The sequence below is a fragment of the Lathamus discolor genome, chromosome 4, assembly GCF_037157495.1.
Source record: "Lathamus discolor isolate bLatDis1 chromosome 4, bLatDis1.hap1, whole genome shotgun sequence".
Lineage (NCBI taxonomy): Eukaryota > Metazoa > Chordata > Aves > Psittaciformes > Psittacidae > Lathamus > Lathamus discolor.
Genome location: NC_088887.1, coordinates 58110584 through 58136466, shown reverse-complemented (window position 1 = coordinate 58136466; position 25883 = coordinate 58110584). Strand labels below are relative to the sequence as shown.

The 25883-nt window shown below is 37.2% G+C and overlaps 1 protein-coding gene across 4 annotated transcripts; it reads right to left on the bottom strand.

Annotated features, from left to right (window-relative positions):
- Window positions 1-180: 180 nt before the first annotated feature.
- TUBGCP5 (tubulin gamma complex component 5) lies at window positions 181-25883 on the bottom strand. Of its 4 annotated transcripts, none has more exons than XM_065677601.1 (24): window positions 25620-25883; window positions 22020-22073; window positions 21833-21941; window positions 19700-19796; window positions 18991-19101; window positions 18359-18438; window positions 17709-17844; window positions 16805-16934; window positions 15446-15535; window positions 14855-14948; window positions 14282-14528; window positions 13882-14084; window positions 13016-13131; window positions 11492-11760; window positions 10331-10529; window positions 8268-8456; window positions 7340-7522; window positions 6989-7073; window positions 6766-6886; window positions 5521-5696; window positions 4698-4823; window positions 4044-4132; window positions 2303-2403; window positions 181-1228 (listed from the first exon to the last, which is right to left on the bottom strand). In XM_065677601.1, exons 1-24 carry the CDS (start codon window positions 25778-25780, stop codon window positions 1155-1157), a joined length of 3240 nt encoding a protein of 1079 aa, XP_065533673.1. In that variant the 5' UTR covers window positions 25781-25883; the 3' UTR covers window positions 181-1154. The 4 variants fall into 4 exon arrangements, with proteins under 4 accessions (XP_065533673.1, XP_065533674.1, XP_065533675.1 ...); XM_065677602.1 differs by having other exon boundaries at window positions 16805-16922; XM_065677603.1 differs by lacking the exon at window positions 18991-19101.

The window sequence follows — 25883 nt, the reverse complement described above, 5'->3', positions numbered from 1 at the left end:
ATTTCTTTCTTCCTTATATCTAACCTAAATCTCCCCTCTTTCAGTTTAAAGCCATTTCCCCTTACCCTATGCTGCAACACAAAATGAAACTGACAGCCTTTTTTCACTAAATTTACCTTGCAGAATCATCCCTCAAACTCTAGGTTAACAACAGGAATTCAGCAGAAACACACACAACAGTGAAATTCCAATTATTAAATCTTTTATTTATTCAACTAAACAAATAGATAAATGGCTATGATTGATTTTCTCTTTTTAAATGCAGGGGTATTGATGCCAGAATTACTGAGAAATGTTCATGGGGAGGAGACAGGGCAAGTCACCTTGCCCAGAATATGTTCCACATTTACTTCTCTAGAAATGTACCCTTCTGCATTACAATCTACTGCTTTACAAGACATCAACTACTAGAAGTAATGTTTGTTTGCAAAACGCTTAGAAGGAGGAGAACGGTCAAGTCACACCTGGCCACCTCTGAGACATCTCAACAATCCAATCGTTAAAACTAATACATTACACACTGTGATCTTGATCCTACTTAAACTGATGAGAGTTACTGCTAAAATTAGTAAGCAATTGATCATTTAACATAAAAATATTGGTATTTTATAGTCTCGAATAATCCATTTTGATAAGTTAATCTTGTATTTTTTACATCAGCTTATTGTAACAGTCATAACTGTTCCCAAAGAGTTCTTAAGAGCCATTAAGCAAATAAGAATGCTTCTTAGCCCTTTTTTCAAAGGAAAAAAGGCCAAAAATAAGCCTTTTGAATAGTAAGAATTGAGTCACACCATTCCACACAGCCCGATGACACAGCTGCAAAAGTAATGGAAAAGAGTAAATCAGCCATTATTTCTAATCCAACAAAAAATAAATCCTTTTTACAACATGAAATACATTTTCTGTATTTAAATAAGATTGCTTACACAGGATGAATTTTACACTGTACATGGTTTTTGATGCTGAAACATATACATACAGAGGAAAATACTGCCACAGACAAAAGACTTTAAATACCTGTACATTATTTACATTTTCAACTATTTTACACAGCTCCAAACCCTCAGTGCCATATACCTATACGCATTTCCAATTGGAGTGTAAAATGATTACAGCTTTTTAACACGAGAATGTCAACATAGATGCTGCTTTCAGTTCTTTATCAATTCAGTGGACTCAGAACTTTGTTCCATGCCAGCCATCAGTGACAAAGCTAAAGATTCCACTGTGAACCAAACCGTAAGAAAAGTAGTTAATATTTGCACTACAACAGCCTAAAAATACTTATTGCAATATTCAATTCTGTACTTTAAAAGGAAGATCCTAGTTTATTTTCTGAATTGTAACACTTCAGGATTTAAGACTGTATGACATTTTATGAATCTCTGACATTTCAAACAGTATTTCACCACTCTGATCATCAGTTATCCATTAGTTATTTCCAGCAGTAATAACTGGTAAGAAATTAGCTCCTTTTTTTGAAATATTAACTGCTGAACACGCACACACACACACAAAAAGAATAAACATTGTGAGGGGTTACACGAAGTAAGCCATTATCACAGAAGGTTCTTGCACACAAGCTCTTGTAGACTGAGTAGCAGTGATGTCAGTTAATATTTAGAATCACAGAAATATTTAGGTTGGAAAAGACCTTTAAGATCTTCAGGTTCAACCATCAACCTAGCACTGCCAAGTCCACCACTAAACCATGTCTCCAAGCGCCACATCTACGTGTGGCGTAGAAACCTGTTAAAATATGCATCTACATCCCAGCTAACCCCGTTCAACCCAAACTGGCATGGATTAGCTATTTAAGCTAGTATTAGGCTGCAAGTAGAAGCACAGACATGTCATCTTCTGCTGTTTTTGCTACAAAGGACATAACTTCCAACAGATGGACAGAGCCAAGAGCTTGGTACAGGGGCAGCTGAGACACCATAATACTAAAATTCTATCTGTTCAAGGTATGTCACAGCTAGCTGTCATCCAGCAACAAAAAGAATGCTCTTTCATGCCCTTTCATGCCTTTCATTTGTTTCACTTGCTTTGCTACATCAGCATCCCCTCATCAAGAGAGCTGGTAAACTGAAGACAGCTGCCATTAAAAAGCATGGCACTCAAAAAAAAATAATGAAGTTAACAAGTTAAGTAGTAAGGTTTCATGTCCTTTGGAATACCTCACAAAGTGAGATTAAGATGTACTGACAAACATTAAACCAGATTAAAATGTAAATACAGTCCTAGTAAAGCTTGTGTCCCACTAAGTGTCGGTGTGTGAAAAGCTTCATGTACTTACAGTGAGGAAAAGAGCCTCGACAGACAGCTTTGTTGAGAACAGTTACAAGAAACATGTGACAGTTTTTAAAATCAGATTCCATCTTCTCTATGGATTCCATCCTAAAAAACAGTTTAACAGATGAACGCTTAACAGACTAGCCACTGCATTACCTTTATGCAGTGACTTATGACCAGAACTCCACAGTAAATGACAAAAGTACTCTTTGTATAGCAATCTGGCTTAAACTTACTGTATTTCAGTTATGCCTGTGCATACTACTTCGAGAACCAAAGGCAATTTTGACAGGAGCATCTGAGCACTATCACAACAGCATTAATTTCCTCATCATCTTAGAAATCTCAGCAGTGACAAGGAAGAACTGTTTGGTGCTACCTGGCAACTGTTACTCCTACCTAGTTTTGTATTTTAAGACATCAGTTCCTGGTCCTTATTGCTTTGGAACTCCCTGGGGTAAACCTACTGCCAAGTAAAACAAGGACAACTGTGCTGCTTTACTATCAACTCTTGAATTCCACTCTGGACTGTGCCAGCTAGTACTCACCACAGAAGGGAGAAGATGTAGTTCACAGTAAGTCATTCCTTCCGCCGCCCCCCCCAAGGAATATGAATGACACTACATCAGCTATGACTTTTTCCTGCCACATCCAAGACTAGATAACCACATGCCCCAAGTTTCAATCTACCAACAGACTTCACAAATTATTTTCGACACTTTGAATCAGAAAAGCACTCAAAAAATAGCAACTTCCTAGTGATACAAGATAGCAGAATCCAAGTTCTAGGTAGCATTTATGCCAAAGAGAATTAGTCCTGAAAAAATGAATGTGAGCCAGTCCACACCAGCTTGCCTCAGGACCACAGATCAACCCTTGAGTGTTAGACATAGCCTTGGAGAGTTGCCCACTACCATTCATTCTGCAAGTAGCAAGTTACAGAAGCTAAAGTATAAACTATAAACTGGGAGAGGAGTGCCTGGAGAGCAGTCCTGCGGAAAGGGATCTGAGGGTGCTGATCAGCAGCAGGCTCCATAGGAGTCAGCAGTGTGCTCTGGCAGCCAGGAGGGCAAACTGCATTCTGGGGTGCATCAAACACAGCATCACCAGCTGGTCAAATGAGGTGATTCTCCCGCTGTATTCAGCATTGGTGCAGCCTCACATTGAGCACTGTGTGCAGTTCTGGGCCCAACAACTGAAGGAGGTACTCAAATGCAGTCACAGGAAGGCAACAAAGCTGGTGAAAGGGCATTTGAACTAATGGAATCAAACATTTAGCATTAAAATCTTGACTCCAAAGTCAATGGCAGAACTTTCATTGACTTCAACAGTTTCACCATTTTTACCACAATATTTTTTTTTTTTTTTTTTTACAAAGGTTTTATAATTTGGACAGTCCAGATTAGAAAAATAGGGAGGTTTAGAAGTTAGATTTAAATTAAATTTAAATGAAGGTGTTTTTCTTTAAAGGAAAACAAAAATGTATTGCCTTCTAGAATGAAGGCCAAACTAAATAATTCCATTTTTAGTTCTATGTAAAATAAACTGCACTTTTGCTAAGAAATAGCAATTAGCCTTTTGTAGATGCTTTTCCAACTGGAGTGTAAAATGATTACAGCTTTTTAAAGTTAAACACTGAGCAATGTCCTTTTATTTCAGAAACATACACACACAAAAAAAATATCAAAATCAAATTCTGAGCTGTGAAATGATGACCATGCAGAATTTTAGGTATGCATACTTACTTCCAAGCTCCCAAACCAGCCTGCCAACGGTCTGCAAACATCAGTACTAAATTTAACACTTTCATTATAGCTTCTTTCACAAAGCTCACCTAAAGTAACGATCAAAACAAAAGGAATAACAGTCAGAAATTAATTGCTAAGTACAACAATTTTCATTATTAAGCTACAGTGCAAAGGTATCCCATGCCATTTAATCTCAGCTGTAAAAACAACCTCCTAAATACAATGTGATTTCTTCAAATTTGTGTTCTGCATTTGCTCTCCATTTCATGGCTGAGTACTTTAATGAGGACTACACACAGGCAGCATGTGGGATAAAAGTCTACAATGCTATCCACGTACCTCTATTTCCTGCCACACCAGTATGTATACTCCTCATTACACTACCAAGCCTCAGTTTGATCAGATCCTCCCATCTCTTTAAAACAAATAAGTCATGTAAAATCCAGTACAAAGAATTTAATTTTGTCTTCTCTCCTTGACAGAATTGAGCCAAGACTAGGAAGGAACACGGGATCTCAGTGTAGACTCTGGAAGAGCTAGAGTTTCCTCAAGAGTAGCTGTATATTTCCTAGTATGTATGAACTGCAAGACAGGCAGCATAATTAGTGCTAAACTCAATGTATCAAATATTCCATCTGGTTTTTTACCCACCTTTTCTCTCAGTAGGCAGCGATCATGGATTGTAGATAGATATCTGTAATGTATCTTTATCAACTGATCTAAATCTTTGGCTTCTTCTACCTGATGCTGAAACTCCAAGCCCGTACTGTGAAGAATCTTAAAAAGAAGATCAGAGTTATTAAATTCCATACTGCACACAAGTGCTTACGATTGTTTTCCAGCAGTGCCTAAGACTGTCTTCTGTCTCAAATTTTAGGCTCACTCCTCAAATTACCATCAACAACAACATACCATCAATAGTAAAACATTTGAGCTCTTCTTATGACTACACAATGGCATTCCTTACAAATAGAAATACTGCCATCACGCAAGGGCAGACAGATTATCCCCAGAAGAGCTGATTTGGAGCGTACTGATTTCATTAAAGGCAAACAAAAGGCAATTGTAGAGCAGATATGAATCTACAGGCTTTGCCTTTATATTTGAGAAGTCATGTTTATGCTTCTGGGTCTGTGTACCAGAGATTTTTGAGAAGGATCTGTTTAACTAAAATGTCTGTGTAACACTTTCATAAGCATAATAGCTTTTAAGAGAGTAACAGCTTACAGAAACCTATTTTTACATGACTATGCTTCGGTCATCTAGCACTGGAAGAAGCAGTCAAAAAGAACTACTAATATCCAAAGATCAATCACGTGCATGTAAACCTTCTAAAACATTTTTAGTATTACTAGTTTAAAACTGCCAAGTTAAAACTGAAGCATGTTCAACCTAAAATCATTTTGAAGAAAGGACATTAGACTAAGATTTTTACAAGTTCTTAATATAAATGGAATTGTGATATAAGACAAACCCTAGTCATGATGTAGTTGTGGAGGCTGTTAACAAAATGCATGAGTTTCACTCTTAAGAGGAACATGCGATGTATTTGCTGTTTTATATTTTCTGGTTGTGGTGAAAAAGGAAGCACTCCTTGTTGTAATGAAGTTCCTTCCTTAACCTGTGGATTTTCTGCAGCACAGACTAGTTCTAAAAAGAAGAGGCAAGAGTGTTATCCTGTAGTAATTATGTAGACAAACTGTAGCTAAAATGCTACTTAAAACTGAATTTTTTTATTTATTATTCTGCACACAACACTGATATTTTTCTTGTAATTCAGATGTGTTATTATAATACAGCAACAATATGCTGAATAGTTTGACAGCGTATGTACAACACAATTTGATAAATACTAGAACAGGAAATGTTATTTAAGAACTATTACATGAAATGATTAAAAAAAAACCTGCATTAAAATATTTATTTTGTATCTCTTCAAAGGGGAAAAGACACAAAGGGCACAAAGCCATACCCATAAAGTTTACAGAAGAGAAAACTATAATTTTAGGAAGATTACTACTTAACCGATGTACAAAACAGAAACGGACCCCATTGACTTCCTAATTTACTTTTCTAGGACATGAAGTGTGTATCTATTTTATATGGAACAGGAAGAGTATAAATATTACCTTGGGGAAAGAGACAAAGAGGTCTCTTTCCATTACCCCCAGGTATCTAAATTGCAGTATTCCCAACTGTCTTTTTCAACATCAAATGCAGTATTTGTTTTTCTTGTTTTCTTAACTTGTTGGCAAAGTATTACTCATAAAAATTTGGATTACACATAAAGCAAAACATTAGGATGTGGTGGACAGTCCTGCTTTCAACAGCAAGGTCTGAAGAAAAAAGTAACAAGTGTCCAATGTAACTAACTAGACCTGAATGAAAGACAAAGGGAATGCATGAATAGTGCTGTCCCTGAGGCCAGAGAAGTGAAAAACAAACCCAGCTTATTATGATTTTCAATTTTCAAAGCTAATAGAAATATTTTACAGACTGAATCAAAATTCTAAGTTGTTTATAAAACTAGTTTACTATTACTACTAGTAAATAGTAAATTTACTACTACTAAATTATAAACTAATAAACTAGTTTTATAAACTATCACTATTATTAAAAGCAGTACTATTACTACTCACTGCAGAAAGCAACAGACTATTTATATTCTTAGACCACAGAACAAGTTCTTAGATTATCTTATATTGAAGAAGTTTCTTACCATCAAATCGTAAAACATCTAGACTATACTTGGCCCATTTTATTTGCAGTAAGAGCAGAAAAACTTGATTGTAAATTTTTTGGCACTCTAAGCTTATAACTATATCCACAGGCCAAGGAACCTAAGAGGAGGAGAGGATAATCAAGACAGAAAAGTAAGTCGCTTTAATGCAACATTTAGAATCTATTCTAGAATAAGAGTTACAGTAATATTAACTCATTACCTTGTAACTCAATGTCAAACCATCTAAGGTGTGGACAGGGAGTTTCTTCTTTGCTGTATCAACACTTTCAAAGGATATAGATAACCTATGCAAGGAAAAGTGATTTAATTGGTGACAAACTGTTTTAAAACACTGGTTAGTTTCATTGGTTTTTAATTTCTCATTCTAAATACCAACTGTCTGATTTAATCTTGCGGACTTGGGTAAAAGAGATAACAATAGCTCAAAACTTCATTAAAACAGGGATTCTTTTAATGAATACATGGCAATTCATTTTGTGCTATGCAATTTAAGTACATCAGTACAGGTAAGTGTGAAAGAAACGTAACTAAACTATATTTTGCATTTTACCTTGCACTGTCCTCGGGATAGCGTTGCCCAACTGCTTCTTGAAGTTGCACATTTAAGAAAGCAACATTCTGCCAAGTTTCCTTTTCTCTAATTTTGTCAAAAATAGACGTATAGAAGTCATACATGGTATCTCCAGCTTCAAGTAAGAAAAAGTTTCTCATTGCCTGCAAATATTCCACAAGCCTAAACAGGAATAAATGTGTAACATTACCTCAGTCTTAATCATTCAAGTGAAATCAGAACACAACTGTTACAGAAACAAAAATCTTGAAAACTTCACTACAAGAACTCAGTACTGCACACACATTTAATGAAGTCCACAGGAAATTCTTTGCTTAATGCTCAGGTAGCTCTCACATGCGTTCATATAACACAAAATAACCAAGCCATTTTTTTCCTGTAAGCAGGCTACGGAACAGCTTAGAGTTTGGAAATCCTGTCCTTCTCCCTAAACAGAACTCAGAGAAGAGATGCAATTTCAAGGAGAGTTCTAAGTGACTTCAGTATAGAGCTTCAGAAAATTATGATACGGATTTTCCTTTTCTGATTAAGTAGGAAGTATAGTACTGCTACCACTCTCATAAGAACTGTGACTATAAAACCATCAACTATTCCAAACAGATTCCTAAAATTTCTCTTACAGTTTCAAATGATAACACTACTAAAAGTACTGTTTGAAACAATTCTGCCATTGAACATCCACTGAAGCAAATTATAGCTTTGCTGTTGATTTAAGCTAGACCAAGTTTTCACCCAGGATTCTATCATGTTAGATTCACCTTTCCTCCTTAATGATTTTATTGTTTGTTATCAAATTGGAGTAGAAACACAACATAAAATGGCTGCTTTTAGTGTATGGCACACCACTGCTAACTAAAAAAAAACAGAGGAAAAAAAAAGTTAAGTAAAACCAAATCTACTTTCTTACCTGTAATCCTTTTTTAAAGTTTGCATTAGATTACCACAGCACTCCAAGTATTGCTTGTCTATGTGTGGATAAAGGCAAGACCTCAGTGTCAATTCAAAAGTCTGGCAGGTCACAGATTCTGAGGATCTATCCACACAAACATCTCCACCAGTAAACTTTTCATGAAAGTCACCCTGTTCTAAATATAATCTTCAAAACAAAACAAAGAAGGTTCATAATTCATATAATATATAAACAAAAAATGTCATACCTTCAAAGTTTTTAATCAAAATTGGATACTCTAAAATATATGGTGCAGAAGAAATAATAAAAGATGTTTCATAACTATAGTACATATCAAGCCTATTAAGTGATCCTTCATACTGGTTTTGTATAACCATGTATTAGGACACCCAAAAGGACAGCATAATAGAATCACAGAACTGCTCAAGGAATAATTCTGAAAAACAACATCAAGTTCGAACACTACACAGCTTAACAAACAAACCCATTAGTTCTAAGAACTATACTGTGCTTATACAGCAGCCAGGTGAACTTCGCAGGAAAGAAAAATAAGGAAACAAAATGAGAACTTTAACCACCAAAAACCCAAATAAACAAACAAAAAACCACTACACACGTAGAATTGGTTTGAGGTACCTTAAATATGGGATCCCTTTATATTATCTCTGATAATACATCGTGAGAAGAGAGTATCTGCAGTCTACACTTGGAAAGCTTAATTATATTGTCAAAGAAATAGAATCATAGAATAGTTAGGGTTGGAAAGGACCTTAAGACCATCTACTTCCCACACCCCTGCCATGGGCAGGGACACCTCACACTAAACCATGTCACTCAAGGCTCTGTCCAACCGGGCCTTCAACACAGCCAGGGATGGAGCATTCGCAACTTCCCTGGGCAACCCCTTCCAGTGCCTCACCACCCTCACAGTAAAGAACTTCTTCCTTATATCCAATCTAAACTTTCCCTGTTTTAAGTTTTAACACATTACCCTTTGTCCTATCACTACAGTCCCTAATGAATAGTCCCTCCCCAGCATCCTTATAAGCCCCTTCAGATACTGGAAGGCTGCTATGAGGTGTCCATGCAGCCTTCTCTTCTCCAGGCTCAACAGCCCCGACTTCCTCAGCCTATCTTCATACGGGAGGTGCTCCAGTCCCCTGATCATCCTCGTGGCCCTCCTCTGGACTTGTTCCAACAGTTCCATGTCCTTTTTATGTTGAGGACACCAGAACTGTACACAATACTCCAAGTGAGGTCTCACAAGAGCAGAGTAGAAGCTACTTGTTGTCTGAATGCATTGTAAAAGGAAGTCCAGCTCAGAACAGCTCTTGCCTTGATAGACTGGATGAGTCAGACATTGACTTAATCCATCAATTTTGCCACATGGGATAGTCCCAAAGAACAAGAGAAGTAATAGGGCCTTATCTACTATTAATTATGATTTCTTTAAAACAAACTCCTCCTAGGAATGAAATGAAAACACGTAAATCACCAACGAGTATTCAGAAAAAGATAAACAGCTATTTTCTTATTTGTAATCATCAAGTAAGATTTTCAGAATTCATCTCTCCTGCTGATTTTCAAAACACTTAGAATCTGTATAGGAAACACATGAAGAATTTTTATGCAACTAATACGAATTTTGGAAGGCTTTTAAAATTAAATTATTTAAGCACAGCAGAACTGAAGCTGCATTCATCAAAGAATATCCTTGGTGCTAATCAATGACATCATGTACAAATTCCAAGCAAACACATTTAAACATTTAGATTTTACAATACTAATAAAACACTTACTTGCTAAAAGCCTGTTATGTTAAAGACTACTCCCATTTCTACCCTAACAGATGTAAGCAGCAGATTCTTCACTGATTTTAATTGGTTTTCATCAACTAAGCACAAGGGTAGTATTTATTTAGCTTCTCTCACTGGCTGTTGGTGCTCCTCTATTCTGTGCTTGCCTGTTTGCAGCAGCAGCAGCAATAAAAATTTAGTCTACCAAATGTCACCAGGCAGAACATTGCTCTCAACAACACAGTGGGTAGATCATTCATTTACCTGGCAAAATTAATAGCCAGCAGTGGGTCATGGACATCATCTAGTTCCAAGTGTCTTTCTGCTATAGACTGCATCTTTATCAGGCTCTGCTTTGTGGCCTGCTGTTCTGTAATAGTATCTGGAACAGACTCTTCCCCATGCCGCAGGCGAGACTGCACCGATTCCAAGAACAGTGTATACAAACTCTTCCGTTCAGCATCTAAATTGGGCAACATGTTCAACTGTAAGATTTTGTTCCAAGAGAAAACATTATCCGAACTAAAAGAACTACGTTATAGTCCAACATTTACTTGCTACCTTTCAACATACTAAGTTTAGGCCACTAATCAGAGAAAAACTCAAATACATATTTAAATTAGTATTGCTAAAACAGTAGGACTAATCCAATGCCTAAGGTCAGGCAGATGTTCAAATTGGTTGCTGAATGGGTGTCTGAAACATGAAATATTTCTGAGACTGTTGGAGAACTTCCTCCCTCAGGTGAACAGCAGTTCCTTCTTAGCACCTGAAACAACCCTTCAGTATTCACTGGAACAGATAATACTCTTATAGCAAAAGGGGGAATAAACCCACAGAGTCTCCAAAATAATTCCACTATCACTGCCTTCTAAATATCAAGAAATGTCAAAACAAAAAAAAGTTTCCTTAGAAAAAACCCAAAAAAACCCCAATCAGCATTGAGTAAACTGTTGTACTATTTTACAATCAAGATAAATACCCCAAATACCCAAATAGCTTTCATCTGATTATTATTTTTTTTGAAAAAAAAAAAAAAAAAGTCCACATCTTGTCTTAGAACTATTCAACCACTTAGTAATTCAAAACAACTATTTATTAAAACAAAACAGCATTAGAATTAGAACACAGAGGCTGTTTTCTTTTATCTCATAAAACCCCAGTTTTGCAACCACATGAAAAGAAGCTGCAGAAAAATGTAAAGCAATAAAAAGCAAAGGGAACACTCAATCTTTATTCACTTTGCTCTTTTCACATGTTTGCACTGGAAGAGTGTTTTCAATCAGACCTGAAGTTATCAATCACAATGCTCATGTTCAGCATGGAGCACTCTATTATTCTAGAACCATGCAAACACAAATACAAAAAATACACCCATATTGTTAGATACCCTCAGGCATGATAGTCCACCATCTGACACCTCACCTCTTGACGCTGCCTGCTGTGGAGAGCCATCTTTACTTTGAAGATTCTTCAACAGCTGCATGGACTTCCCAGCCATGATGATTTGCTTTAGCACAGGTTTCAGAAAAGAGACCATAGTGTGTTGCCTGCTTGAAGGGGCCTGATCACTGCCAGAACTGGCACTGGCATTATCACTCATCTTCTCCTCATTCTCAGTCTTCTCTGACACACTATATAATGTGTAGGTAGCATACCAAAAATCTCTGTGATTAACTGGAACATTCTTGTTTCTGTGAAGAAATAAAAAGCTGATGAAGATTTCCCTTTTCAAAAGATAAGCATTTTCTAGTAATGAAGTTTCATCATCTTCACTCTATGCTTTGCCTTACTCTTGGAATACCCGCAAAGCACTTTCAAAACTATATGGAGTAAGCTCATAAGTATCACAAACTATCTAGACACCTCTCGAAAGGTGACAGCTTCAGCAGGGTAAAGAATCAGCTCACAGGAGATAAACTGTATAACCAATTAAACCTCCAAAACAAAGTAAATAGAGTAACTGTAATGAAATCTGTTGAGGAAGTTAACTATTCACAGCGGTGTGCATCCTTAGTAAGAAAAGTATTAGTGATTGACTTGCAGATTTAACACCTACAATAAAGCAAAAACTACTGGGAAAGCTGAAAATAGAGAGTAGGTGAAACTACATTTGTAGTTGGCTTTGATTTTCTTTTTTTGTATTGTTTACATCAGATACACTGCTTGGTCTTTGAAGTCTCATGGAAAACAACCTAAATTAGATATTTAAAATGAAGCACAAATACAGATAAAAGTTGAAAGCTACCACTCCTGTTGATAGCACTGAAAGCACAACTACAGAACCATGGAAAGAAAAGTCAAGTAGGACATAATAAGGATGTTAAAGATCTCAGCTACTAGGGACTTATTAGAGCAGTACTAGAGCTGCTCTCTTACTTCATGCTTAACTGCTGTAAAAGAGGTTCAATTAAGTGTGGCAGATAGGGGAAAATGGATTTGCAACTATGATCCAAAATTCTAATTTCTAAACTTGCTTTTTACTTCAAGCTGTCAAAAGAGGGACCAGCAAAATGTAGCAGTCAAACAGAAGAAAAATTAACAGCTAGCATGTTTATGACATGTGCAATGAGTATTTTAATTCTAAACAGCATCTGATTTATAACAACCACAGATTAGTATAAGTATTTTTTGCAAATGTCTTGGTTTTGAAAAGAGTTAATTGCTTTTAGAAAAGCCAACACACTCAGATGGCTGATTATTTATTATAGATGGAAAAAATAAAACAATTGATTTCTATTGCAGGACACCACCTGGTAGGGCTCCAAACCTAATGCAATTTCCCTAATGGGAAATTTGAGACAAGTTATAAAAGTATGACTAAGAAATTAATTCTATTTAAGCAAAATAGTGGTGGAACCCACTTTTATCGTCACCCTTTAACTCCCAGGTTCTATCTTGTATTCATACTTGCACAGCATTAAGTGTGTCCAGTACCAGCATCCCTACCTCTGAATGATAAATTCCTTTGCAGGATCAAACAAATTACCATGGACTATCCACTCATCCACTGTCTGTAAGTATGGCCTCACAGTTTCAACCCAGAGAGAGAACAGAAGGGATACCTGAATTTAAAGGAAAAAAACCAAACAAAAACAAAAAAAAAGGAGGGGAGAGAAAAATGGCTGAACATTTTTATACTAAGCATTAGAAGCAATATGGCAAAACCCAACCTCTAGTTGTTTAACTAGCTTTTAAGATACACGACTACACATAAGGACTTTTAAATATAAAATGTTAAACTAAAAATGACATCTTTAGTAGTTTTAATGTAAGCCCACATCGTGTTTGCTTCCCCTTGTTGCTTTTGTCATCAGTTACACCCAAACAGCAGTTTTCATCTTTTTCACTCTAACATCTCTTGAACAGTAAGGGATAGTCGTAAAACTTCCTGTGGTTTTACAATATAGAAAATGGGAAGACAAAAGAACATAATGACATCAACCATATTTTTAGTAATATAATCAACAAGTTACTGTAAAAACCCAAACCCCTGCACTTCAGATTTAACTGAATTATGCAGCTGTAGAAATAGAATGAGGAAAAGCTGTTCCAAAACTCCCTCTTCCGTAACAGCTCCTCGGCCTCTGCTCACAGTTCCTCCCATTAGTCCTAACAGCACATTGCTGCTGATCTCATCATAAAGCAAATTTTGTTCAGATTGAGTGAAATCGTGTGAGAAAACAATAATGTATTATGGCTAGCAAATCTGTCCTCAGTAGACAAAGGCTGGTGTACTCCATCACCATAAAGACATTTAAGTTACTGAATTTTCCAGTGTGTGGTTCTACTAAGGAAGGAATTATCTTCCCTACCGTTTGCTCAGATGCTTCTCCAACACTATCATATTCAAGAATAGCTTTGTAGAGAGTATTTAGTAGATGAGATGCTCGAACAACATTTCTAGTGTCAGGTGGCACTTCTGCTACTCCTGTGCTGAAAACCTTGTGAAGTACTTTCAGCTGTGCCAGTCGGGGAGACAATTTATCTATTACTATTGAAAGTGTGACAGTTTTATCTGGAAAAAATAAACCGAACATGTATAAAAGTAACATCCATCACAAAATATTTTTTTCAATGTTACTAATGAGGTTTTAAAATACAGCATGGCATCTTTCACAGTTTCAAAATATATCTCCATAATGATTTTCATGTTTCCCTCTTATAAAAATTTCCTGTGTGCCCCCCTCTAGGAAAAATTCCCTTGCACTGTACCTTTGTTGATTATGCATTTTTCAATTTCAGTAAGTTCTTCTTTAAAGCTAATGAAATATTTATACAAGGCCCACATAAAAGCTTGGTAGGTTCTGAAAGGGGCTTCAGTAGTTTTCTTTGGAGTAGAAACTGTTCCATGCATTATGTTTTCTGGGCTGTGTCCCATCACTTCATCAATAAACTTCTGTAGTCTAAACACAACCTGACCGTATGCCGCTATCTGCTCCAATACAGATCTCAGGCAATTCTAGAAAAGAAAAAACCCAACCCTTTTAGAACCATCTAAAATTTGTATTTAAGAAAGCCTACAAATGAAATAATGAGGTATTTTTATGAATTAAAATATAATAAAATCCTGCCATCTCTACTGCTTCATCACACTCTCAGATATAGGAACAGCCCATCTAGTTTTATTTAGTCAGATGTTCTTAATTTAGCCAAAACACAATTGTGGGAATGTTATTTTTCTGCAGGCAGTTTGGTTTTCCCACAGGCAGTTTAATTTTGTATTCCCCCACAAATTACACCTTCCTAATGCCAGATATATTCAGCTGAGATTCAGAAACAACTTACATGGGTTAAATGAGTTACAGTAATATCATTCCGCACAGCCACTTTTCCATCATTCAGCTGAAATATAAAAAGCTTTTTCACTCCTGAAAGTAACCTTGAAAAGAAACAATAAAAGAATTAGCTTTCCTTGCCTAAAAGTTTCTTTTCTTCAAATAACAGCGGACCACAGACTAACTACAAGGCTATTGGTACTTTAAGTTGTTGCTAGAACAAGAACAATAAAACCCTGGCATCAATTAAATATCTCCTAAAGTTCCTTTCCAGTTGAGATAATTTCCAGCTATAGGATGTCTCGAATCTACTTTCTAAAACTGAACACTGTATGAAAAAATCCACAGGGACAGGGTAAGAACACACTGGTTTCCCTTAACAGTTAGACTTGAAGAATCAATGCATACAAGTAATAGCAAGCTACTTTCTTCTTTGAGAACCTGAATGGTTAGCACACATAAGCAGCACCTTTTGTCAGCAATGGTGCAAGCTAAAAGCTCAGTAATAATTCCTTCTTCAGACACAACGTCAAAGATAAGTCTCATTTCCCTGAGAGAAACACTAGAAGCTAAAATACAAGCTTTGGCATGTTGCTCTTACCAAAGAGTTTCCCGTATAACCTGCGTTTCAGTGACTAGTGTTCTCTCTTCCAGCACATATAAAGGATTACTGGTGTACAAGTGGTGGTCCCTTAGAAAAAAAGAAATGAAAGCAATTTAATGGCTGAAATAACAGCTGAATCACCTTGAAGTAAGAATGAAGCAATAAACTTAAGACTCAGTTTAGTTCTCATTAGTAGATTCAATGCTCATGGTGGAATTTTAAGTACATAAACAAAAGCAGAGCTTGCTTTCCCATTGTTAAGCAAAATATTATGGAAAGCATTCAAATATCATTTAGTTACAGACAGCAAGACACGCAATTGACTAGCAAATACCAGAACCACTGAATATGTGTTGGCTTGGGTTTTGTGGGTTTCAGTTGTGTTTGTTTGGGTTTTTTTTAATTCTTGATCCTTGATTATTTTATTATTTCTCATTTGACACTGAAAATTTAGTTACTTTCTGTTAAAAAGACTAAGTTAAAAAGCACCTGTATAAGAAAATTCACACTTTTGCCCAAAAGTTTACTTAAGAAATGGAAACTTTCTCTTACGACCTCGTGTTACACAATTCTTTGTAAACCTTCCACAATATTTTTCATATTTCAGTGAACTATAAATGATTGAAAAAGCAATGCAAAAGCACTGATTTATGCTACTGATCCAATACTGACTGCAAATTTTGGTTCATAACTGGCTATATAAATTTGCTTTAGTGTCAGCTGATTAACTCTTTGATTAAGAAATTCATTAAATTAAGGAAGCAAAGACAAATCTACTGATCTGCATTACTGCAGTACATATACATCAGAATTTGGAACAGAGGGAAAAATTCCGGGGGAGGCGGGGTGTTGTTGGTTTTGGTTTTTGTTTGGTTGTTTTAACTGAACTTTCTTCTCATTTTCTTTCCAAAACCACAGAAGATCACAATGGTATAGTGCTCTATGTTCCTTCCCCACACAAAATGCAGATTTAAGACTAACTTTGTAAGAGAGACCAGAAAAACAAACAAAAATTTAAACTTCAGAGAACTCCTCACTTCCAGGACCACTTACATCCCATATATATTAGTCCTTTGTAAGGGTCAACCCAAACAAACTTCAACAGTAAGGTTTGCTTCTTTGAAAAGGAAAACCCTCTCTCTTTTGTGACAAACTTCATAAAAACTAAACAAAAGAATCTCTTGACAGAAAAAACAGCTCATTTGTTTATCTCAATAATTCACACCCTTTTAATTCTGTTTGTAACATGTCTAATAACTATATTATCTTAATGCTTCCACAGTAATGACATTTAATAAAGTCATAATTTAGTATTATATACCAGAAAGGAATATGTAAGCAATCCTTTTTTCTTACCAGACTGCAGCTAGGTTGGAATGCAAGTGCAAACTATGGGAAAAACGAGGAGCTCTTCCTGTCCAGTACTGGGGAACAACATGCTGTTCCAGCCAGCTGCGGGCATCAGGTTCACCGACTGTGAACACACCTGACAGTCAGTGAGGTCTTTTTATTTAGTCAGGAAATGCTTATAAACAGTTATAAAAGACAGGAAAAGGTTATTAATAAGCCTATCTGCTCAGCAGAAGAATCACAGATCTTTTCAGATAAGTTACAATTTACAACTACTAAAACTGTTTAGTACATTACCTAAAAATGTTTATTTCTTAAAGTGATTATCAAGAAAACTGTACCTAATTCCAGTTAGCTACTTACTACTTATGCAACATGAATATTATGCAGTCATCTTATATAAGGCATCCTGTATCCTACAATAATCTGTGAAAAATACGCCCTGAAGTTAATACTCCTTGAAGCTATTCAAGAGTAAGCCACTAGTGTGTTAATTAAGTTTATTTTTTCTAAAACACTTCATACGCAGAACTGAGTAAACTGTTTCTGCTGTCAACTACATTCTGTTTCAGCATTCTGATACTTGATAATAAAAATTTACATTGTATCTATACAACTACATGCCACACTTATTGTAGAAATTTTCATTTCTATATTGGAATACCCATGTATCTTTCAACTGAAATAAGCAGAGTCTTCTCCATTAGCTACAATGGAAATCAGATCAAACCTTTCATATTGCTTCTTTACTGTTAAAAATAATTAAAAATAAAGCAGTAGTGAACAGTAAGGTGCACCTTAACACTACAATTACAGGTCTAAACCACAATACTAAAGAATAATAAAGCTGCATTACTTGCTAAATTTGAGTATGTATGACTACAAAAGAAGAATTATAGCTTATTCTAACCTTTCCAGGAAACATTAGGTACTGTTTTCTTATTTGGGTCGTGGTCTTCTAAAGGTGTCCTGTCTACTTGAATACCCGAGTCCTCTCTGCTCAAAGGCTGAGTGTCTTCCTCCTCTTCACTTTCTCCAGACCAATCCTATAGAGTGTAATAAAAATGAGTACACTTTAGTACAACATAGCAGACAGGTCTATATTCACTTCCTATTCAAGCCAAACATAAACTCTTCTCTTCTTTCTTCCACTACAAAGTAAATTCAGGACAGTAAGACTAAGATAACTGTCTACCAGAGACAGATTTAAGTTATACATAACACTAATAATTGGACAAATGAGACAACTGGAGAAAATGACAGAACTACAGCAAATTCTGATTAGGAAGAGGCAGGGTCAGCAGAAGGAGTCAGTTTAGTTGCAGGACTAAGTCAAAACATGGTGAAAACCAAAAGCTTGTACTACTGTTACTCTGCTTGGGTCTACGTGTATTTTATGGTATTAAGTAAGACACAGTATATTAAGGAATCCTAGGAGAACTGACAAGCAGAGCGTACAAACTAGGCCAACTCAACCAGGTCCCTCACATAGCTCTGTTATGACTCTAACATAGTAACCATTCATACAGCTTGGGTATTTTCCCTTAAGAAATTACTTACTGGTGTATCTACGCCTGGGCCAAAGTAAATTTCTTCTCCTTCCATCAGATACTTTCCCCAATCAAATTCTTCTTCCTTTTCTGAGAGAAGTATAAATATAAAAATAGTAATTATCACACCACTCTGACTTTTCCTCTAAAAATATTTCCGAAGTTAAAATCACGTTGTTACTCTAAATCTAAAACAAAAGACATTCCCTTCCTCTTAAGGTTACACCACTGCTCCTTTAACAGCGTTACACACTTTCAACATGACATGGAAATTGTGACATCACACATATTCCTTATTTATTAATTCTCAATTTTGTTGCTTATACACTCAAAATATGCAACACAGCATACCATCAGCACATTTATCTGTATTATGTTACACTACGCTATGCTTCAATCCTGGAAAAACATGCAAGAATGCAACATATCACTTATTGTGACTAGTCCCATTTAGCTCAGTGGAAACATTCCATATGTACAACTTACATATGCACAAGGATCCTGGACTGCAAACAACATAAAGCGAGAACTGTCTTACTCTCCAAAAAAAGACACCATATATCCATAATGTGATGTATAATACTTTTAAAATAACAATCACACTTACAATATATTATATCTAAAACATGAAGCTTACTCAACTGTAATTAGTGCTGTTTGAGATAACCTCTTCATATTCACATTCCTGGAATGGGCTGAAAGTGCATTCAAAACACCGCCGAGGGAATGTGCAGAGATCATTCAAAAAGGAATCTTAAGATGCAAGATTTTCTTTAGGTTAGTCTGAAATAGTCTTCTTTCAGTCTATGATACAACACTATAAACAAATGGGGGATGGCATCCACTCAAACTTAAGCATAAGCCTCATTTTTAGGCACTGAGCGCAACAGCCCTACTTTAGAAAGCAGGCAGCTGGGATCTCCCTCTGGAAACCTTCAAAGGTATCTCATTTTCCTTGAGTGCATAGGGAACATAGGAATTTATATCACCAAAGCTGTTTCAACAGACCTCCTATTGAGGTGCAAGACAGAGATTGAGGACAGAAACCCGCTGTCTGTCTTTGAGCATGTAAGCACTGCAGAAAGGTGGAGAATGCTAGGAAGTGATAGCGGTGCATGTCAAAAAGAATTCCCGAGGTACATCAGTGGCTGTAAAACTTAATTAAATAATGCAACATAAATGGGGCAGGAAAGATTTGCAAGCTATTTTAAATGAATAAATAATAAAAATACAATCAATAAAGCACCTTGAAGTGAAGGAGACAATAAAATGGAGAGGAAAAATGTCCTTCTTATCACATTGCATTAGGGTTGTATGTTTCATTAGCAATACAAAAATCTTGTAAACTTACCCACTTCTTTGACTTTTGGTTTTTCAACATAGGTGGTGTTGGATGGAGAATCAGACAAACACAACAGAAGAGACAGTATGGAATAGTGTGTATCTGTCTTTAAAACACATTAAAAAAAAAAGCAAGTCAGTGGTCTAAAAGATGTGGGTTAGGAACAAACTCAGCCTATCATCTGCAGACATGCCATTTGTTTCCATTTCCCAGTCCTGAATTACAGAAATAACAGCTGCAATACGATATTGAAAGTCACCTTTTCTCTTTTGCCTACTAAATAGGCAATCAATATACTTCAAAAGTAGCCACAGGAGAAGATGCCTCTTACTGAGTTGATAGTCAGAGAATATGGAAAGAGATAACAGGAACCCTGAGGTACTGCAAAAGTACAAAATCACCAGAGGATGAGGGATAATGGACAGCTACATTAGCATGGATGTGGTGGAAGGACACAGGTAATGAGCCTGTAGGAAACCTAGCCTTTGGCTCCTTTATTCCTATGACTATTTCAAACAAAGGCTAAAAGGGAGTTGGCTAAACACTTTGATAAAATCACTACATTTTAATATCACGCTCACATTATCTTCCATCATCTGAAAATCTACACAAAGCACTAAGAATGAACCTTTAACTCCAATACTGCACTAATGTGTTTGTGTAACAGAGGCCTTCAATCAGGTTGGAATACTGTGCCAACATTGGTATACTGCAGAGATCTGTGTTATGGTCTATTCCTTAATATCCACTTCTAGTACAACCATTTCTTATTACAGAAAGCTTTTTCTTTGGCCTGATTCTAACTTTCCAAAGTTCTTCAGCAGACCATTCCATATACAGGCACATGGAGACTCTGCTACCTAGATCCTATATATTTTGACACATACACAAACACACTTATAAAGCTGTTTTGGAATGCAATCCACTTGGATTTTAAAGAAAAAATAAACCTAAAACATCTCATAAAGTAGCATCATATTCACCTAGTATACATACAATATGATATGTTCCTAATAAACATTACTGACTCTACAAATGTTTCTCAGAGAACACCAGTAGGTCATTGACAGAATCACATGCATGAGCTGGTATTTCATTTACCAATCATAAAACCAATAAATGCTCAGTCTTCCCAGTACTGTGCCACTGCTAAAAACTAAATGCAGTTTAATTGCCCAAATATGAGGTATTACCTACCCCCAGTTACATTTTCAAAAAGGGGGAAAAAACGGCCACATGTAAGCATTAGTCCTTGCGTGGGCTTTTAGTTTGCTTTTATTTGATTCTCAAAACAAGCACAACTAACAGTACTTTTTCATCTACAGAGTACAGTGTATTAACTGAAGATGTGTGTAAGCTATTGAGGATTCTGGGGTTTTCCATACAAATTACAGGGAACTTAAAAACAGTCCAGAGAAAGGTAAATGTCAGTTCAATGAGAAGTAAAACCAAACTACAACTCCAAACACATAGCCTTAGGAAAGAATATCATTATATGGAGCACCACCAAGCTCAAATTTCCCAATAGCATGAACTTTCAGTTTTCAAAGATCAAACTTTTTATTAAACTACCACACCCAAAAGTATCTTAAGTGAAACAACTTTTGCTGTAACCATCCAGTCCATATCCTAAACTGACTTGATACAAAATGTATCAAAGGTGAAACATATACATAGTCTCAGTTCAGAAGATACAGGGCAGGAGCACTCCATAGGGAAATACTAAAATCAAAACATCACAGATGTATTACTTAAGGTAAAAAAATACAGGCAAAGAATTAAGAATTGCTCAGTTCACTGTTATTTTACAACAGATGGGGATGTAGATTCATCCAGATTTGAGCTAAAACATTTGCGCAAAGTTGACCATAAAAAATTCATTCTACAACGAGAAGACATCCTTTAAGTCATGAAACTGCATGTACTGAAACCCCGGAAAGACAATAGACACTTTCTAAAATAAATGGAGAAACTAAAAAATACAACTCTGAAAATACATGACCTGGCCAGCAACTGCAAAAGTCTTTAAGTCACTTAAAGTAATCTGAAATTTCCAACACAATATGAGAACTGAAATCCCCACCATCACCATGAACACAAGAGTTACGGAAAAAAAGAACAAGGAAATAGCAACACACATACCTTTGTTTCTTCAATACTTGGGAGTGGCAAGTTCAGAAATTTTTCTGTTAGTCTTTTCCAGCTTGCAGCTTTTCCAAGGTCAGAATGAACTACCAATTTTTCATGTATTCTAATAACAAGAATAGTATCAAAAACACCTCAAGAAAAGTTAACTAATGCATTATTAAACCACAAGCAAAAAACTTACCCTTCTATTGTCCTCTCTACTTTGTGACTGTTCACATCCAGAAAACGGTGAAATCTGCGTAAGAAACTTGTGTTAGAGTATGTTTAAAAAGGAAGCTTAAGTAAAAAAGAAAATAAAGCTGATTTATATATATGAGGACAATATTATTAGTTTAATAATGCATGCTTAATTCAGGAACAGCACTGAGGATCAACAAAATTTATTTCAGTGTCGCTTAGTCCAAGAAGGATTAACTACAACTGACCTTAAAGATGGAAAAATGGAATGCAAGTTACCTTTAGCCAGCACTTTAAGCTGAATGGAAAATTATTATTATATCAGCAAACTAAGCAATTAAAGTACACTGTCAGTCAAGTGGAGCAAGGAGATCAAGAACCATGCTGTCAAAGGCGTCTGTATTGAATACATTAAAATTATATGGGATTTGCATCACAAGCACAGGCAAAACCAACACCCACATAGGAAGGTCTCTAAACCCAAATGAAGCTCCTTTACAAACAGTAAAGGAGGATGCCCTAAAAGAAAAGAGAGCTGAAAATAAAGCTTTATGAAAATAAAGATACACCACCAAAGGTAGCATGTAGAAGGGACAAAATAAGAACTCACAAGATGTTAGATGGACTTTTCAGAATAAATTAGCATGTAAGTATTCTCATAAGAATATTAGACTAAGGTTCTTCAGTTATATAAAGAGAAAAAACCCAGAAAGGGGATGTGACAGTAGTAAGTACAAGGTCAAAATACTCTATTTGTAGGGCCTCAAAGCCATCCTAATATTTTGCCTCAGCTTCCAGCAAAAAGTGTACAGGATACAGGGGTAAAACTCTCATGACCACAAACAGAAACAAAAACTACAAGGTCTGAATCAGAGCCAAAAATTAAGCTAAACAGACTGAATTTGGAAAGACTATATAAAATCACCTCAATGTCAAAGTAATGAACTTGAAAATGAAATTGTAAGGCAAGTAGCAAGGATTTTAAATAAATATCAGTGGAAGATTAAGATATGCCCATATTAAAGAAAAAATACTTTGTTAGCTACAGAGCCATTAGTCTGATTTAAGCTGTGTGCAAGGCTTTGGAATAGAAGCACGATGAAATGTAATATTAAGTAGGTAGCTAACATTCAGTTTAAGATAATATAGCTTATCTCATTCATTGCTGCACACCAGCTTACATAGAAATCTGTAGTTCAAATGGAAAATGGTGGTAAGTACAAGAACTGAAGAATTAGTAACAACACCCTGGAAAGACAAAAGTAAAAAACGAAACCAAGAATGGGCAATGAAACAAAAAAATCAAGCTGAAGGGAAGCTATTACAGATAGTAAGAGTCTATTACTTAAAGACGTAATTAACGGCTGTAGTGCACACACACATACAAAAAAAAGTCTCAATTTTTTTAGGCAAGTTGGGAACATTATGAATAAGAGGAGTAGTGTGCTGCATGCAAAGAAACAGATGAATCCGAGAACTACAGCATAGAAACACCATGTAATGTAAGAATACAAACCACAGATTTCACAAACTTGAAACTAGAGAGTTTCTGCTAAAATCTAAGGTCTTTCAGTTTGGAAATATTCTATTAGTCAGTCTCAGGCTGATCTTTCAGGCACATCTCTTAGACAAAAATTCTTGCATAAAACCCTTCCTCTTCCCAACCTTCCCTATCAAAACTGTTTGTTGCCAAATCTGAATCACCCTTTCTTTTTTCCTGCTATGTTTTTGGTTTGAGTTTTGAGCAAACAAACACCACACACACAAAGTCTCCAATCTAAAACAGCACATGCCTACACAAGCAACTGGGACACAGAAATAGAGGGTGAGATGTCGCAACAGCAGATGGACCACAGGCCTCATTTACCTGCCTCAAGAAACCCTGCTACCATCACCAGTCTGCAGACCCAGAATAACAACTGCTATAAGCAGCTATTTCAATGGAGCTACAAAATTAGTAAATGGTAAATGCAATCCTATAATGCATTTAACAAAGTATTTCTGGTACAGAACTCAAAGAGACAGCAGTTACAAACACCATATACCTACATTCCCAATGGACACAACTAGCCTCCTCAAAATTCAGCAGTGTCAAACTCGTTAAAACACCTACAGGTCAAACCCAACTCTCCCACACCTCAGACTCACTTTTGCTGTTAACCACCGGCTATTTGGTTATTAAAATAGCCTTACTTGAGACTATTAGCAGTTAGGATTCACAGGCTGACCTGAGGCAATGCAATTATGCTATCGCTCACCCTCAAAAATGGATTTAAACAGCATTAAAAAAAATGTAGGTGGCACTGATTTTATGCAGATTAGGTAATTGCTGCATGAAGATAAGCAGTACATAAGACTCCAAAGAAGAAGCAGTCAGGGACAGTATGGGAAACTGAAAATAGCTCATGTAAAAACTGTCAGTAGTCACTGAAACAATAACTGTGATAACTAAAAAAGCAGTGTGTAGAACTTTAGTAAGGGCATTTTAGATGGCAGTGTAATAGAGTTAAAGAAATACAGATAATGCATTACAGGTCAATAAAGACCATGCTTATGAAAATCGCAAATAGCATCTAAAACATTACCTTTTCCAGACTGATAACCCTTCTTATAAGCAGCACAATATTCTTGGCCAAAAGCTTTATAGCTATTCCATAGAACCACAGAATGTTTCAGGTTCGAAGGGACCTTAAAGATCATCCAGTTCCAACCCCCTGCCACAGGCAGGGACATCTTCCACTAGACCAGGTTGCTCAAAGCTCTGTCCAACCTAGCCCTGAACACTGCCAGGGATGGGGCAGCCACAGCTTCCCTGGGCAACCTGCTCCAGTGCTTCACCACCCTCATAGTGAGGAGCGTCTTCCTAATGTCTCTCCAAGTGTAAAACCATTCCCCCTTGTCCTGTCACTACATGCTCTGCTAAGTCTCCCCAGAGCCCTCTTTAATCCAGGCTTAACAAGCCCAACTCTCTCAGCCTGTCTTCACAGAAGAGGTGCTCCAGCCCTCTGATCATCTTCGTGGCCCTTCTCTCTGCAACATGTCCATGTCCTTCTTCTGTTGTGGGCCTCAGAGCTGAACACAGCATATGGTACAGTCCTCTTTATTTGCTCTTCATAAACTGATTATTTCTTTACTTCCCTCCAACAAACATTTTGGATGGCTAAATGAAGATGCTGAAAGGTACTTTCTTATGGATCAGGTGAAAAGCCCTAAAAGACCGAGATACAAACAGAATAACATCCAATGGTCCTCTTACAGGGACTCGCAAACATCGCCCGTTCTCACCCCAGACACCGTGCCCGGCGGGTGGGGCAGCCCACGGGCCTGTGCCACACCTCAGCAGCTACAGAGCCTCCCTTCTTTCCAGGAGAGCAGGTGACAGCGCTGCCGGGTCACAGCACATCGCAGTACCCCGGCACCGAGGAGGGGTCCTGCCTGGAGACCGAGCCCGCCAGGGGCTCACGCCATCAGCAGCGCCGATGGGCCCCGCCCGGGGCGCGGCGAAGCAGTCTGCTCTACTCGCCCAAGCCCTGGCAGTAATGGGCACCGCGGGGCCGCCGCAGCCGCGGAGCTTCGTGCCGGGTCGGGGATGGCGGGCGCTGACCTGAAGTTGGACCAAGCGAAATTCAGCGCCGCCTGGAACCGATCGCTGCCTAGCTCCTCCTCAGGCAGGCCGGTCACGCTGCGCACCAGCGCTCGGACGGCCCTGTCCTGCTCCTGCTCGAAGCGGCTGCGGTGGCCGGGAGAGATGAGAGGTGCCGCCATGGCCGCCGCACCGGGAAGGGCAGAAACGAGGGGCAACACCTCCGGGAGGCGCCACTGAACCACCCCTCTGCACCACCGCCACACCGCGCGGGACCGCACTTCT

Coding starts and splice junctions, on each gene's coding strand:
- TUBGCP5 (XM_065677601.1), bottom strand. CDS start 25,780: ATGGCGGCACCTCTCATCTCTCCCGGCCACCGCAGCCGCTTCGAGCAG. Junction 17,845..18,358: donor GCCCAGGCGTAGATACACCA/GTAAGTAATTTC, acceptor TACACTCTATAG/GATTGGTCTGGAGAAAGTGA. Junction 13,132..13,881: donor GAGAAGCATCTGAGCAAACG/GTAGGGAAGATA, acceptor CTTTAAATTCAG/GTATCCCTTCTGTTCTCTCT.